General features: G+C 41.4%; 1 protein-coding gene across 11 annotated transcripts in view; it reads left to right on the top strand.

The window, feature by feature from the left end:
- Positions 1–14,996, top strand: part of CDK7 (cyclin dependent kinase 7) — a 42,946-nt gene that overhangs the window by 13,839 nt on the left and 14,111 nt on the right. For 4 of the 11 annotated variants that reach the window (XM_063810420.1, XM_001160482.7, XM_063810418.1 and 1 more), the window contains 6 exons: positions 4,282–4,315; positions 6,455–6,522; positions 7,314–7,382; positions 9,894–10,004; positions 11,682–11,800; positions 14,064–14,163. In XM_063810420.1, the coding sequence (XP_063666490.1) occupies positions 7,365–7,382; positions 9,894–10,004; positions 11,682–11,800; positions 14,064–14,163 (348 nt within the window). In that variant the 5' untranslated portion in view covers positions 4,282–4,315; positions 6,455–6,522; positions 7,314–7,364. The remainder of the gene's footprint in view (positions 1–4,281; positions 4,316–6,454; positions 6,523–7,313; positions 7,383–9,893; positions 10,005–11,681; positions 11,801–14,063; positions 14,164–14,996) is intronic. The other 7 variants (XM_016953213.4, XM_054685067.2, XM_016953214.4 and 4 more) reach the window with 4 other exon arrangements.

Here is a 14,996-nt window from a genome sequence, read left to right as displayed (position 1 = left end):
TAGGACAGGCCTGGTGTTTATAAAATCTCTCAGCTTTTGTTTGTCTGGGAAAGTCTTTATTTCTCCTTCCTGTTTGAAGGATATTTTTGCTGAATATACTATTCTAGGTTAAAAGTTATTTTCCTTCAGCACTTTATATCATGCCAGTCTCTCCTGTCCTGTAAAGTTTCTACTGAAAAGTCTGCTGCCAGACATATTGGGGGCTCCATTATATGTTACTGGTTTCTTTTTTCTTCTTGCTGCTTTTAGGATCCTTTCTTTTTCTTTTCTTTTTTTTCTTTTTGAGATGGAGTTTCATTCTTGTTTCCCAGGCTGGAGTGTGGAGTGCAATGGCATGTCCTTGGCTCACCGCAACCTCCTCCTCCCGGGTTCAAGCGATTCTCCTGCCTCAGCCTTCCCAAGTAGCTGGGATTACAGTCATGCGCCACCACGCCCAGCTAATTTGGTATTTTTAGTAGAGACGGGGTTTCTCCATGTTGGTCAGGCTGGTCTTGAATTCCCTACCTCAGGTGACCCACCCTCCTCGGCCTCCCAAAGTGCTGGAATTACAGGTGTGAGCCACAGTGCCTGGCCTAGGATCCTTTCTTATTCCTTGACTTTTAGAGTTTGATTATTAAATGTGTTGAGGTAGTCTTCTTTGAGTTAAACCTGCTTGGTATTCTATAACCTTCTTTTCTTTTTTTTTTTGGAGACGGAGTCTTGTTTTTCTTGCCCAGGCTGGAGTGCAGTGGCACAGTCTTGGCTCACTGCAACCTCTGCCTCCTGGGTTCAAGTGATTCTCCTGCCTTAGCCTCCTGAGTAGCTGGGATTACCGGCGTGAGCCACCGTCCCCAGGTCCCAGTGTTCTATAACTTTCTTGTACTTGAATATTGGTACCTATTTCTGCATTTGGGAAGTTTCCCATTATCCCTTTGAATTAACTTTCTTCTTTGCCTCTCTCTCTCTACCTCCTTTTTAAGGCCCAAAGCACTTAGATTTGCCCTTTTGAGCCTGTCTTCTAGATCTTGTAGGCACGTCTCATTTCTTTATTTTTTTTCTTTTGTCTCCTCTGTTTTCAAATAGCCTGTCTTCAAGCTCATTAATTCTGCCTTCTGCTTTATCAATTCTGCTATTAAAAGGCTGATGCGGCTGGACACAGTGGCTCATGCCTGTAATCCCAGCACTTTGGGAGGCCAAGGTGGGTGGATCACTTGAGCTCAGGAGTTTGAGACCAGCCTGGGAGACATGGTGAAACCCCATCTCTACAGAATATAGAAAAATTAGCTTGACATGGTGGTTTGTGCCTGTGGTCCCAGCTTCTTGGGGGGGTCTGAGTGGAGAGGATGGCTTTAGCCTGGGAGGCGGAGGTTGCAGTGAGCCGAGATTGCACCACTGCACTCCAGCTTGGGTGACAGAGTGACAGAGCAAGACTCTGTTTCAAAAAAGGGAAAAAAGTTTGGGTATGGTGGCTGACACTAGTAATCCCAGCACTTTGGGAGGCCACGGTGGGTGGATCATTTAGGTCAGGAGTTCAAGACCAGCCTGACCAACATGGTGAAGCCTCGTCTCTACTAAAAATACAAAATTAGCTGGGCATGGTGGTTCATGCCTATAATTCCAGCTACCTGGGAGGCTAAGGCAGAAGAATTGCTTGAACCCAGGAGGCAGAGGTTGCAGTGAGCTGAGATTGTGCCATTGCATTCCAGCCTGGGCAACAAGAGCAAAACTCCGTCTCCAAAAAACAAAGACTGATGCATTCTTGAGTATGTCACTTGCATCTTTCCACTCCAGAATTTCTGCTTAATTCTTTTTAATTCTTTCAAGTATTTGTTGAATTTACCTGATAGGATTCTGAATTCCTTCTCTGTGTTATCTTGAATTTCTTTGAGTTTTCTGAAAACAGCTATTTCAAATTCTCTGACTAAAAGGTCACATATCTTTCTCTGCAGGATTGACCCTTAGTGCCTAATTTAGTTCATTTGGTGAGGGTATGTTTTCCTGGATGGCCTTAATGCTTGTGAGTGTTCACTGCCATCTGTACATTGAAGAGTCAGGTATTTATTATAGTCTTCACAGTCTGGACTTGTTTGTACCATTCTTATTGGAAGGTATTCCAAGTATTCAAAGGGAATAGAGTGTTGCAGTCTATGTCTTTGGTCACTGTAATCGTATCTGCATTAGGGGGTACCCCGAACCCAGTAATGCTGTAGTTCTTCTAGACTCATAGAGGTACCATCTTGGTGGTCTTGGATAAGGTCCAGAATCCTCTGTATTACCAGACTCTGTATTACCATTCTTTCTTCCCCTTTCTTCAGGCAGAGGAGTTGCTCCTGTGTCCATCAGCACCACAGGCCCATGAAGAGGGGATTATTGCCAGGGTACCACCAGTGTTCACTTAAGGCCCAGGGCTCCTCAGTCAGCTTATGCTGGATGCTGCCAGGCCTGGGACTCATCTTCAGGGTAGTGGGTTCCCCTCTGTTCCAGGGGTAGGTCCAGAAATGCCATCCAAGAGCCAAGGCCTGGATTCATGGACCCTAGTAGCCCACCTGGTGCTCTTCCCCAGGGCAACCAAGCTGGTCCCTAAGCTGCAAGACAGAATCTCCTTTACTATTCCCTCTCATTTTCTCAAACAGGAGTCTCTCCTGGTAGCCACTACAGCTGTGAATGTGCTGTGTCATACCTGAAGCCAATATGTCTCGGAGTTTCACCTGAGGCCCATGGTGAGGCCCTGGTTACCACTGCTGATTATTCAGGGCCCAGGGGCTCTATAGTGAGCAAATCATGAATCCTAAATGGTCTACTTTAAGAAATTCTGTGGGTTTTTTTGTTTGTTAGAAGTAGAATCGCCTGTTCTGTTGCCCAGGCTGGAATGCAGTGGTGCAATCATAGCTCACTGCAGCCTCGAACTCCTGGGCTCAAGCAATCCTCCCACTTCAGCCTTCCAAGTAGATGGAACTACAGGCACATGCAACCATGCCCTGGTAACTTTTTTTTTTTTTTTTTTCGAGACAGAGTCTCGCTCTGTCACTCAGGCTGGAGTGCAGTGGCACGATCTCAGCTCACTGCAAGCTCCGCCTCCTGGGTTCAAGCGATTCTTCTGCCTCAGCCTCCCAAGTAGCTGGGACTACAGGCGTGTGCCACCATGCCTGGCTAATTTCTGTATTTTTTTAATAGAGACGGGGTTTCACCATATTGTCCAGGCTGGTCTTGAACTCCTGACCTCGTGATCCACCTGCCTCGGCCTCCCAAAGTGCTGGGATTACAGGCATGAGCCGCCGCACCCAGCCAATGCCCCAGTAACTTTTTACATTTTTTGTAGAGACGGGGTCTTGCTATGTTGCCCAGACTGATCTTTAACTCCTGTACTCAAGCGATCCTCCTACCCAGACCTCCCAAAATACTGGGATTGCAGGCATGAGCCACTTGTGTTTTTATTTGTTTGTTTGAGACAGTCTCTCTCTGTTGCCTAGGCTGGAGTACAGCAGTGTGATCATGGCTCACTGTAGCCTGGGCTCAAGCAATCCTCCTGCTTCAGCCTCCTGAGTACTTGGGACTGTAGGCACGTGCCACCACTCCTGGCTAATTTTAAAAAATGTTTAGTAGACACAAGGTCTTGCTATGTTGCCCAGGCTGGTCTTAAACTCCTGGGATCAAGCGATCCTCCCACCTTGGCCTGTCAAAGTGTTGGAATTTACAAGTGTGAGCCACTACACCCCGCCAGTCTTTTCTTGATTACTGACAGTTTTCTAAAAAGCAGTGAGAGAATATTCTTTACCCAGGTAATTTATTTTGTGTAAGACTAAACCTGTTAATGTAATTTGTTATGTTTATTCAGAGTAACAACATTTTAACCATCACAATTTGTAATTTTGCTTTTTGAAAAATGTGGTGTCTAAGAGCATATTATTGGGCTTATTACCAACTATACAGCATGTTATTTTCTGTATCTTTCCTCCCAAGTAGCCTAATTTGAAGTTACGTATTTATTTTTAATCAGGATACCCTTAGTTATTTGGTCCACATTGAACCTTGAAAAGGTAAAATAGATTTTTCTTAATTTTATTATTTGAATGTGTAGTTCAGAAACGTAAGGGACAAGGGTAGGTATTTGATTCTCTCTTATATTGTTAATTTTATCTTTCTGATCATGATTCCTACTCTCTTTTTGCCTAGTAGGTACATATCGGTTGCTAATTGTTTTTTTTCTGTGGTGAAGTATTTGAAGTATTTACACATTATTCATTGATTCTAAATAATTTAACACATTTTTAATATATTTGGGTTTTTTTCCGTTTCTACCAGATCAAACTTGGACATAGATCAGAAGCTAAAGATGGTAAGTATTTCATGTAATCTGACAGATAGGAAAAGTTTTCTCCTTTTTTTTTTTTTTAAAAAAAAGACAGGGTCTTGCTCTGTCACCCAGGCTGGAGTACAGAGACACAATCGTAGCTCACTGCAGCCTCAGACTTATGTACTCAAGCAGTTCTCCCACCTCAGCCTCTTGAGTAGCTAGGGCTGTAAACATGTGCCACCACTTGTGGTTAATGTTTTATTTTTTGTAGAGATGAGGTCTGGCTGTGTTGCTCAGGCTTCTCTCAAACTCCTGGCCTCAAGCTGTCCTCCCACCTCGGCCTCCCAAAGTGCTGGGATTACAGGCTTGAGCCACCATGCCCAGCATAAAGTTTTCATTCTCACTGAAGAAACGAGCAAAGTATGAATTAATAAGTTAGTAATGGTTCTGGATAGAGTTACTGCAGGGTCCCCGAAGAGTAAAGATAGACTCAGCATAGAGAAGGAGTATTTGGTGATTTTTACCTACTGGATATTCAGAGAAACATTCCAAATCACCCACATAAATGGAAGGCAGCAAGCTTAATTAGTTTGTCTTTCTGTCTTCATTACTGTTTTAGGTGTTACAAGCCATTGTTTTTTCTGTTTCTGAGTTTCTAATTACTTTGAAAATTCAGGATACATTTTCATGAAAGTACATAAAGCTTACTGTGGAATAGATACATGAGGAAATTATTTCATTAAACTTTCTTCCAAAGTCTTATTTATTAGGAGTCATCATATAATAGCTCTTACAAAAGAGACCCATTGTGTAAGTGCCAATACTATATCTTATTTTTATTTTGTTTATTTTTTTTGAGACAGAGTCATGCTCTGTTGCCCAGGCTGGAGTGCAGTATCGTGATCTCGGCTCACTGCAACCTCTACCTCCCGGGTTCAAGCGATTCTCCTGCCTCAGCTTCCTGAGTAGCTAGGATTACAGGTGCACATCACCATGCCCAGCCAATTTTTTGTATTTTTAGTAGAGATGGGGTTTTGCCACGTTGGCCAGGCTGGTCTCGATCTCCTGGCCTCAAGTGATCTGCCCACCTAGGCCTCCCAAAGTGCTGGGATTACGAGCCACCACGCCCGGCCTGTATCTAATTTTTAATTTTGAAATCTGTCATTTGTATTGGAAAATATACTATCTTATCACTAGTTTGCTTTTAGCACAAACAATATGCCACTAATATTTGTAGGGCAAGAGTAGGGAAGCTTATCACCTATATGCTGCACACTTATATATGTTGTTAGTCTAGTAGTGGTGTTCAGATCCTGGTATAGATAAGGGGAAATATTTTTCACCATTTGTTGTAGTCTTTGTTAAGCTATTTTAAAAGTAAAGCAATATAGGCCTGGTGCCATGGCTTACGCCTGTAATCCCAGCACTTTGGGAGGGTGAGGTGGGTAGATCGCCTGAGCTCAGGAGTTCGAAACCAGCCTGGCCAATATGGCAAAACCCCGTCTCTAACGAAAATACAAAAAATTAGCCAGGCGTGGAGGTGTGCACACCTGTGGTCCCAGCTACTCGGGAGGCTGAGGTGGGAAAATTACTTGAGTCTGGGAGGTGGAGGCTGCTGTGAGCCGAGATCATGCCACTGCACTCCAACCTGGCTGACAGGGTGAAACCCCATCTCAAAAAAAATAAATAAATAAAAATAAAGCAATGTAAAAGAACAACAGATTTGACATAAAAATTGTCAAAGTAGCCCTTATTTTTGTGTGTAATGTTCACTATTTTCTGAGATTACTAACCTTTCTTTAAAAATATGTGTTTGTGGCTGGGTGTGGTGGCTCACGCCTGTAATCCCAGCACTTCAGGAGGCCAAAGCAGGTGGATCACGAGGTCAGGAGTTCGAGACCAGCCTGACCAACATGGTGAAACCCCATCTTTACTAAAAATACAAAAATTAGCCGGGCGTGGTGGCGCGTGCCTGTAATCCCTGCTACTCTGGAGGCTGAGGCAGGAGAATTGCTTGAACCCGGGAAGCGGAGGTTGCAGTGAGCCGAGATCACGCCACTACACTCTAGCCTGGGCGACAGAGCGAGACTCCATCTCAAAAAAAAAAAAAAAAAAAAAAGAAGTGTTTGTAAGGTTTGAGATTTCAGAATTATTCACTTTTTGCTTTGCCATTTTATATAGGTATAAATAGAACCGCCTTAAGAGAGATAAAATTATTACAGGAGCTAAGTCATCCAAATATAATTGGTGTGAGTATGATCAAAACTGTTACTGGGATTTGGGACTCTGCCTTTTCTTAATATAATGGATGTTGATTAAAGGCTCAGCAAGATGACTTGTTCTAGATGAGCCTTGTAGAAGCTTAAAGGAAATACATTTTCTATCCCAGTTGTTTTGGTAGGCATTGTCTTCAAAACTATACCACTGATTAAATAAATGAAATATTGACATGTAGGCTAATTTTGTCGGAAATAATTTTGAAGTCTAGGGAGCTCTAGCATGTAGTGGCTGAGAGTGTCAACCTGAATTCAAAACCCTTCTTTCTGCCTGTGTGAGACCTTGAGTGTGTTCACTCACAACTCCCCAGAGTCCCTGCCTCATAGGGAAGTTGTGAGACTAGCCAATTGAATAGATGTAAAATATCTGGTATAGTGCCTACCATAGAAAATGTATTCATTCATTCAATGATAGCTGCTGTTATTTAGAGGATTTCTTAAGAATCACATTTGGGACTTTTCTTTTGAGTTGGAGACTGGAATGAGGTTTTCATTGGTTAATTTCTTAATTCTAACTCCAAATATTTGGGGAAAGAGGTTGGGTATTTTTTTTAAGTAAAATTTAATATTTTTATGCTTCAAAATACTAATTCCTTTAGTACTGTCCAAAAAAGGACAAATGTCAAATTTAATCAAATGATTTAAGCTTTATAGGGAATTACCAACAGTTTAAATGCTTTTTAAATTTTTAAAAATTGCCTCAGTTGCTATGATACTGTCAGGTATTAAATAGTGAATCACATTTTAATTTTTTAACTTTGCAGCTCCTTGATGCTTTTGGACATAAATCTAATATTAGCCTTGTCTTTGATTTTATGGAAACTGATCTAGAGGTAAGATTAAGATTCCTGGAGAAATTCCTTTGTCCCAGTTTATCAAACAAGAACCTAAATATTTGTTTTCTACCTAAGAAGATACTGGTAGTAAAAGAAAAAAAGCTTAATTTTGTTGAAATTTGGATGTACTCTGAGGCAAAAGGATCTCGAGTTATTTTCTTCTAATCATTTAGTGATATCCCCAGTGTTACATACAAAGATTTGGATTTCATTGGCATTTCTGCCTTCTAAGTTCCCATAGATAGTTGACGTCATTTTTGGAGAAATGAGCATTAGACCTATAAGATTTGTTTGCTTTTTTTTTTTTTTTGTGATGGAGTCTCAGTCTGTTCACACAGCCTGGAGTGCAATGGCGTGATCTCGGCTCTCTGCAGCCATCACTTCCTGGGTTCCAGTGATTCTCTCACTTCAGCCTCCCAAGTAGCTGGGATTACAGGTGCCACCATGCCCAGCTAAATTTTATATTTTAAGTAGAGGCGGGGTGTCACCATGTTGGCCAGGCTGGTCTTGAACTCCTGACCTCAAGTGATCTGCCCGCCTCAGCCTCCCAAAGTGCTAGGATTACAGGCATGAGTCACCATGCCTAGCAACCTATAAGAATTTAAAATTTATTTCTGGCCAGTGCAGTGACTCACGCCTGTAATCTCAGCACTTTGAGAGGCCAAGGCAAGAGGATTGCTTAAGCCCAGGAGTTCAAGACCAGCCTGGACCACATAGATCCTGTCTCAACTTTACAAATTATATTAAAAAATAAAGAAACTTATTTCCATATAATCAGAGTAATGTCATTCTTTTGAAAGCCAAGTTTTTTTGTTTGTTTTTGTTTTGTTTTTTTGAGACAGAGTCTTGCTTTGTTACCCGTGCTGGAGTACAGTGGCACGATCTCAACTCACTGCAACCTCTGCCTCCCAGGTTCAAGCAATTCTTGTGCCTCAGCCTCCTGAGTAGCTGGGATTACAAGCGCCCATCACCATGCCCAGCTAAAATAGAGATGGGATTTCACTATGTTGGACGGGATGGTTTCAAACTCTTGACCTCTGGCGATCTGCCTGCCTGAGCCTCCCAAAGTGCTGGGATTATAAGCGTGAGCCACCGTGCCCGGCCTCTTTCTTTTAGATAAATACCTAGCAGTGGTATTGCTAGATCACAAGATTATTGATTAGTGGTATCGATCACAATATTAGTGATGCAGTTATAGATCACAATACTAATGGTATTGATCCTGGAAGGACCTATCATGATAGGCTATGGACTCACCACTAGGCTATGGATTGCACCACTGCACTCCATCCTGGGTGACAGAGTGAGACTCCCATCTCGAAAAAAGAAAAAAAAAAGAAACAAAAACGTATGCTAGAATTCAGTTGGTACGCAGATGTTTGGCTTTATTAATAATTGTCAAAACTGGAACAATCCAAACATCCCTCATTCTAACTGTACAAACAAACTGAAATACTACTCAGGAATAGAAACACACTATTGATAAATGCAGCAACATAGATGAATCTGAAATGCATTATACTAAGTGAAAGAAGCCAGGCTAAAAAGACTATGTATTGAACCATTTCATTTATATGATATTCTGGAAAAGGCAAAATGAAAGGAACCAGAAACCAGATCAGCGGTTATGGGGGCTTTGGGGTAAAGGAAAGGAGTAAGTACAGAGGGGCCTCAGGGAATTTGGGGAGGTTATGGAACTATGCTTTGATTATAGTGGTGGTTACATGACTGGATGCATTTGTCAAAACTCATGGAACTATACACTAAAAAGGGTATGCTTTACCTTAAATCTGATTTTAAAAAAAGAAAAGGGGAACTTTTAGTTCCTAACTGATAAATCTAGAATAAACTGACATTAGGCACAGCTCATAAATAATGCCATCAAAACTCAGTCTTACGCTTTAACTAAGCTCCATTTTCTTCTCTGTTGCATTCTTCATGTGTACAGTTCTCAATATGGTGTTCCAGATGCTTCTAGGTATATGTTTGTAGAGTTTAATAATACGTGAGGAACGAAAGTGCTTTCTTTTCTTTGATTCTAGCACAAGTACTTGGCCTGGTTGATTGACTTGTCTTGTATCCCTGAACCAATCACTTGGCCAGGAGACTGCAGTGTGATAATGGGGATGCCTGGGTCATGTGCCTACCTCTGGAGGCCTTAGGTTGACTCAGTCCTACCTTAACCATGTGGACTAAGCTGAGAAGAGATGGCTTCCCAAAGGAACACTAACTGCTATTGTCAGAAGATGCAAGCAGAAACAACAGGTGTTTGCTACTTTCATGCGAAAGCAGTAGAGGACAAAGCACTGCTTTCTTTTCAAACCAGAAATGCTCTCCCTACCCATCTAACTCTGGAGATTTTGACAGGGCTTCCTGAGGAAACTTAGATAACCTCTCTTGAGAGTCTCCTGTATTGATACTTACATTTTAAGTCTGTAAATTGTTTTATATGGTAGAGTTTATTTGAAATAATAAAGGGTACCTGTATATTGTATACTTGCTTTACAGGTTATAATAAAGGATAATAGTCTTGTGCTGACACCATCACACATCAAAGCCTACATGTTGATGACTCTTCAAGGATTAGAATATTTACATCAACATTGGATCCTACATAGGGTAAGGTTTTTAATATTGCTTCTTTATACTAGTCAAGTTTTATATAGCCAATTTGGTACATAGTGGTCTGAATATGTAAATTGTTTAACAATGAATTTATAGCTGACCGTTTTATCCCGTATTTTTCCTATATATTGTTCCCTTCACTTGTTCCAGCAGTTGGTGCTGTAAGGACTCCATATTACTTTGTGAAATTTAGAACTGGAAGAGATCCAGTCCCTCATTTTTTTTTTTTTTTTTTTTTTTTTTTGAGATGGAATCTTGCTCTGTCACCCAGGCTGGAGTGCAGTGGCGCGATCTCTTGCTCACTGCAAGCTCCGTCTCCTGGTTTCATGCCATTCTCCGGCCTCAGCCTCCCGAGTAGCTGGGACCACAGGTGCCCACCACCACGCCCAGCTAATTTTTTGTATTTTTTTTAGTAGAGACGGGGTTTCACCATGTTAGCCAGAATGGTCTCGATCTCCTGGCCTCGTGATCTGCCCATCTTGGCCTCCCAAGGTGCTGGGATTACAGGCGTGAGCCATTGCGCCCGGCCTCCTCATTTTTTAATAGATGAAGAGCTAAGTTGCTAAGTGACCTGACCATGGTTATATTTTTTTTCAAGGTTGGCTGCTGATAATGGACAGAGTATTAAAACATAGGTTTTGACCCAGGCATGGTGGCTCACTTTTGTGTTCCCAGCACTTTGGGAGGCTGAGGCAAGTAGATATCTCGAGCCCAGGAGTTCTAGACCAGCCTGGGCAATATAGTGAAAACTCATCTCTACAAAAAATACAGAAATTAGCTGGGTGTAGTGGTGCACACCTGTAGTCCCAGCTGCTCAGGAGGCTGAGGTCGGGGGATCACCTGAGCCCAGGAGGTGGGGGTTGCAGTGAGCTGAGACCTCACCACTGCACTCTAGTCTGGGTGACAGAATGAAACCCTATCTCAAAAAAAAAAAAAAAGAACATAGGTCTTTTGGCTTTAAGTTCAGTATTCTTTGTGCTACAATGTTGTTGTGGGGAAAAAAATAAAGTGATGGTCTTGGATTAACTCATACAATGCCAAAATACTAGAAAAGTAATGTTTCTTGTAGCTCTAAAATTCAAGGTAGAAAATACAGTTTATGAAATAGTGGGAACATTCAGCTTTTAGAACAAAGCTGATAATTTAGCTAGGTAGATGCTAGCTACCTAGCTATTTAGATAAGTAGCTAAGAATATATAACTTATAACTAGTAATTCTCATATCGTAAGTTTGGAATCCCTCTTAGGTTATTGCTGATGTCTTTTTAGCATGGATTTTGAAGAATGTCATCCTCATTCTTATATTATACATTAACAACGTATACTATGAAAGTTCATATTTATTATTAATAGTAGGAACCATTTATTGAGTGCCTACTATGAGCCAGTTATTACACTAGACTACAGAAAATATCAGATTTAATCCTCACAGAAAGTCTATGAAGTATGTAAATTATGGCTTAGTGAAATTAAGTTCCTTACCAAGGTTATATATTATAACCAATCCAATTTTGCTTTGATGGGATTTTATATCAGTGGAAAAAAAATTGATTGTTTAGATTTCAGGTGTTACCTTGTTTTTGCTAAGTTTAAAGTTATGCCAACTAAATGTAGCACTACAGTGTTCTCCCCTACCCTGCTTATTTGTTTGTTTAAAACTTCCGTCATATAGGATCTGAAACCAAACAACTTGTTGCTAGATGAAAATGGAGTTCTAAAACTGGCAGATTTTGGCCTGGCCAAATCTTTTGGGAGCCCCAATAGAGCTTATACACATCAGGTTGTAACCAGGTAAGAATCTCTTAAAGCTACATGTGCAGGAGGTTGATCAGAAATGAGCATCAACTGGCTTCTCTGAACTATCTTGGCAGAGTTAAGGAATCATTGTTGATAGATATCCTCTTAAAAAATACTGCCATTTGGCCAGGCGCGGTGACTCATGCCTGTAATCCCAGCACTTTGGGAGGCCAAGGCAGGCAGATCACGAGGTCAGGAGTTTGAGACCAGCCTGGCCAACATGGTGAAACCCTGTCTCTACTAAAAATACAAAAGAATTAGCTGGGCATGGTGGCGCACGCCTGTAATCCTAGCTACTCAGGAGGCTGAGGCAGGAGAATTGCTTGAACCAGAGAGGCAGAAGTTGCAGTGAGCAGAGATCGCACCACTGCACTCCAGCCTGGGCGACAGAGAAAGACTCCCTCTCAGGAAAAAACAAAAAACAAACAAACAAACAAACAGTCATTTTTATGTTAGGTATACTTTACCACGATGAAAAAATACATAGCCCCTTTTCAAACAGAGTCTAACTCAATCCTAAGACATTTACCTTGTAAATGGGAACAATTTATACTTTAACATTTTAGTTAGATAATCTAGAATTTCAGTGGATATTCTTCTACCTAATCATCTGATTTATTGGACCCATTTTTATTATGTTGGTCAGTGCTGATTCTGTATCCTTCTATGTAAATGAAAATTCTCTAAACAGAGCAATGTCTTGATATTTGAATTTTTCATATTGGTAATTATATTTTCCATTTGTATTTTTGATGTGAAAAAACAGAAAATCACATTAAATAGGAATGATAGATTTTATAATTTTTGTCCCAGTGGCATTTTGTTAATTTCCAAGACCGTTTTAAGGATCTGCAAAGATTTTCAAATTCTGTATTTTTTCTTTTTCTTTTTTGAGACAGGATCTCGCTCTGTTGCCCAGGCTGAAGTGCGGTTGTGCAAACAGTACTCACTGCTGCCTTGACCTCCTGGGTTCAAGCAATCCTGCTACCTCAGCCTTCCAAGTATCTGGGGCCACAGGCACGCCCCACCATGGCTGGCTAATTTTTTAAAGTTTTTATAGAGATGGGTTTCGCCATGTTGCCCAGGCTGGTCTCAAAGTCCTGCACTCAAGCAATCCTCCCACCTCAGCCTCCAATAGTTTTGGGATTACAGGTGTGAGCCATTGTGCCTGGCCCCAAATTCTCTATTTTAAATTATTTTGCCACCTTCTTCCAAATAGATGTCACTGAGTATAAATCACCTAAGCCCTGAGTAAGAAGTAGGGGATGTGAGTAATTGTTTATGTAATTGCTAGAGCAGTTAAGCTCAACATTCAGGAACTCATAGAAACAGGGACCTGTGTACAAGAGCATTGTTAACAGAGCTTTCTCATCTACCAGTTTCTCATATTTTCTCTGTCTGTAAATCAAATGCTGCTGGTAAATCAAATTAAGATGAAGACTCTGGGAATTGACAATGGGATTTAGCAGTGTGGACATGACTGATAAGCTTGATAAGAGCAGTTTTGATGGAACGGTAAGGATGAAAGCCTGATTGAAAAGGTTCTGTGTGTGTGTGTGTGTGTGTGTGTGTGTGTGTGTATGTGTGTGTGGTGTTTTGTTTTGAGACGGAATCTGGCACTGTCGCCCAGGCTGGGGTGCAATGGTGCGATCTCTGCTCACTGCAACCTCTGCCTCCCGGGTTCAAGCAATTTTCCTGCCTCAGCCTCCCAAGTAGCTGGGATTACAGGCGCCCACCACCACGCCCGGTTAATTTTTTGTATTTTTAGTAGAGACGGGTTTCACTATGTTGGCCAGGCTGGTCTCAAACTCCTGACCTCGTGATCCGCCCGCCTCGGCCTCCCAAAGTGCTGGGATTACAGGCGTGAGCCACCACACCCGGCCTGAAAAGGTTTTAAGAGAGGATGGAAGAAAAGGAATTGGAGACAGTAAGAATAGACAATTCTTTGAACTAGGCAGAGAATGAGGAGGCACCTATTAGGGGAGGTAGGGTCCAGAGAAGTTTAAGACTGGAAAAATACTAGTATGTTTGTACATTGTTGGGAAAAGTCTAGTAGAAAACAAGACTGCTGTAGGAGAAAAAGGAGAGAACTGCAAGAGTATTATATTTAAAACTTCATGAAAGAGTATGGTATCTAGTCCTTAAAGTAAGGGATTGCCTTTAAAAACAGAAAACAGACAAGGATCGTTCATCTCTAGAGATAGAAGTGCTTTGATAATTTCATGCTAAAATGATACTAATTCTTTTTGTTCTTTAGATGGTATCGGGCCCCTGAGTTACTATTTGGAGCTAGGATGTATGGTGTAGGTGTGGACATGTGGGCTGTTGGCTGTATATTAGCAGAGTTACTTCTAAGGGTAAGTCTAAATTAATGTACGCACTTTAATATTGTTGTTGCAGTTATTTGTTCTGACAGTTTGTATAAGAATTCTTGTCCTAGGCCAGGCATGGTGGCTCATGCCTGTAATCCCAGCACTTTGGGAGGCCGAGGCAGGTGGATCACTTGAGGTCAGGAGTTCGAAGCCAGCCTGGCCAACATGGTGAAACCCCATCTCTACTAAAAATAGAAAAATTAGCTGGGCGTGGTGGCGGGTGCCTGTAGTCCCAGCTACTCGGGAGGCTGAGACAGGAGAATCGCTTGAACCTGGGAGGCAGAGGTTGCAATGAGCCAAGATTGTGCCACTGCACTCCAGCCTGGGCAACAGAGCAAGGCTCCATCTCAAAAAAAAAAAAAAAGAAAAAAAGAAAACTTGTCCTGCCAATGTCATTACAACAAAAAGCCTACAAATAGTCCAATTTTTAAAAAGCCAAATGTAGCATTTTTTAATGTTAATATGAAATGAGAATATCTTCCATTTAGGACAATACGAACTTTATTGTAGAAGTTTTATACTTCAGAACATAGAAATTCACTTGTAATATGGCAGTATCTCTATAACAACTAAATATGTTCAGATAAACTTTTGTCCTCCTGAGGGTTTTTTTGTTTGGGTCTGTTTTAAGTGCGCTTTAGGAGATGTATAATACCAACCACTGCAGCTACTACTCTGTATAACTTAAACCTTGTGTGAGACCATTATTTTAGTTCTGTTGAAACAGAACAGATACAGTGTTACTATAGCATTTCTGTGACTGAGACCATCATCTTACAGTAAAAAAATCCCCTGCTTCCCCTCACCAGAGAGAAAGA

This window comes from Pan troglodytes, chromosome 4 (genome assembly GCF_028858775.2).
Source record: "Pan troglodytes isolate AG18354 chromosome 4, NHGRI_mPanTro3-v2.0_pri, whole genome shotgun sequence".
NCBI lineage: Eukaryota > Metazoa > Chordata > Mammalia > Primates > Hominidae > Pan > Pan troglodytes.
The sequence above is the reverse complement of the archived record's forward strand: the minus strand, read 5'-3'. Positions and strand labels throughout refer to the sequence as shown.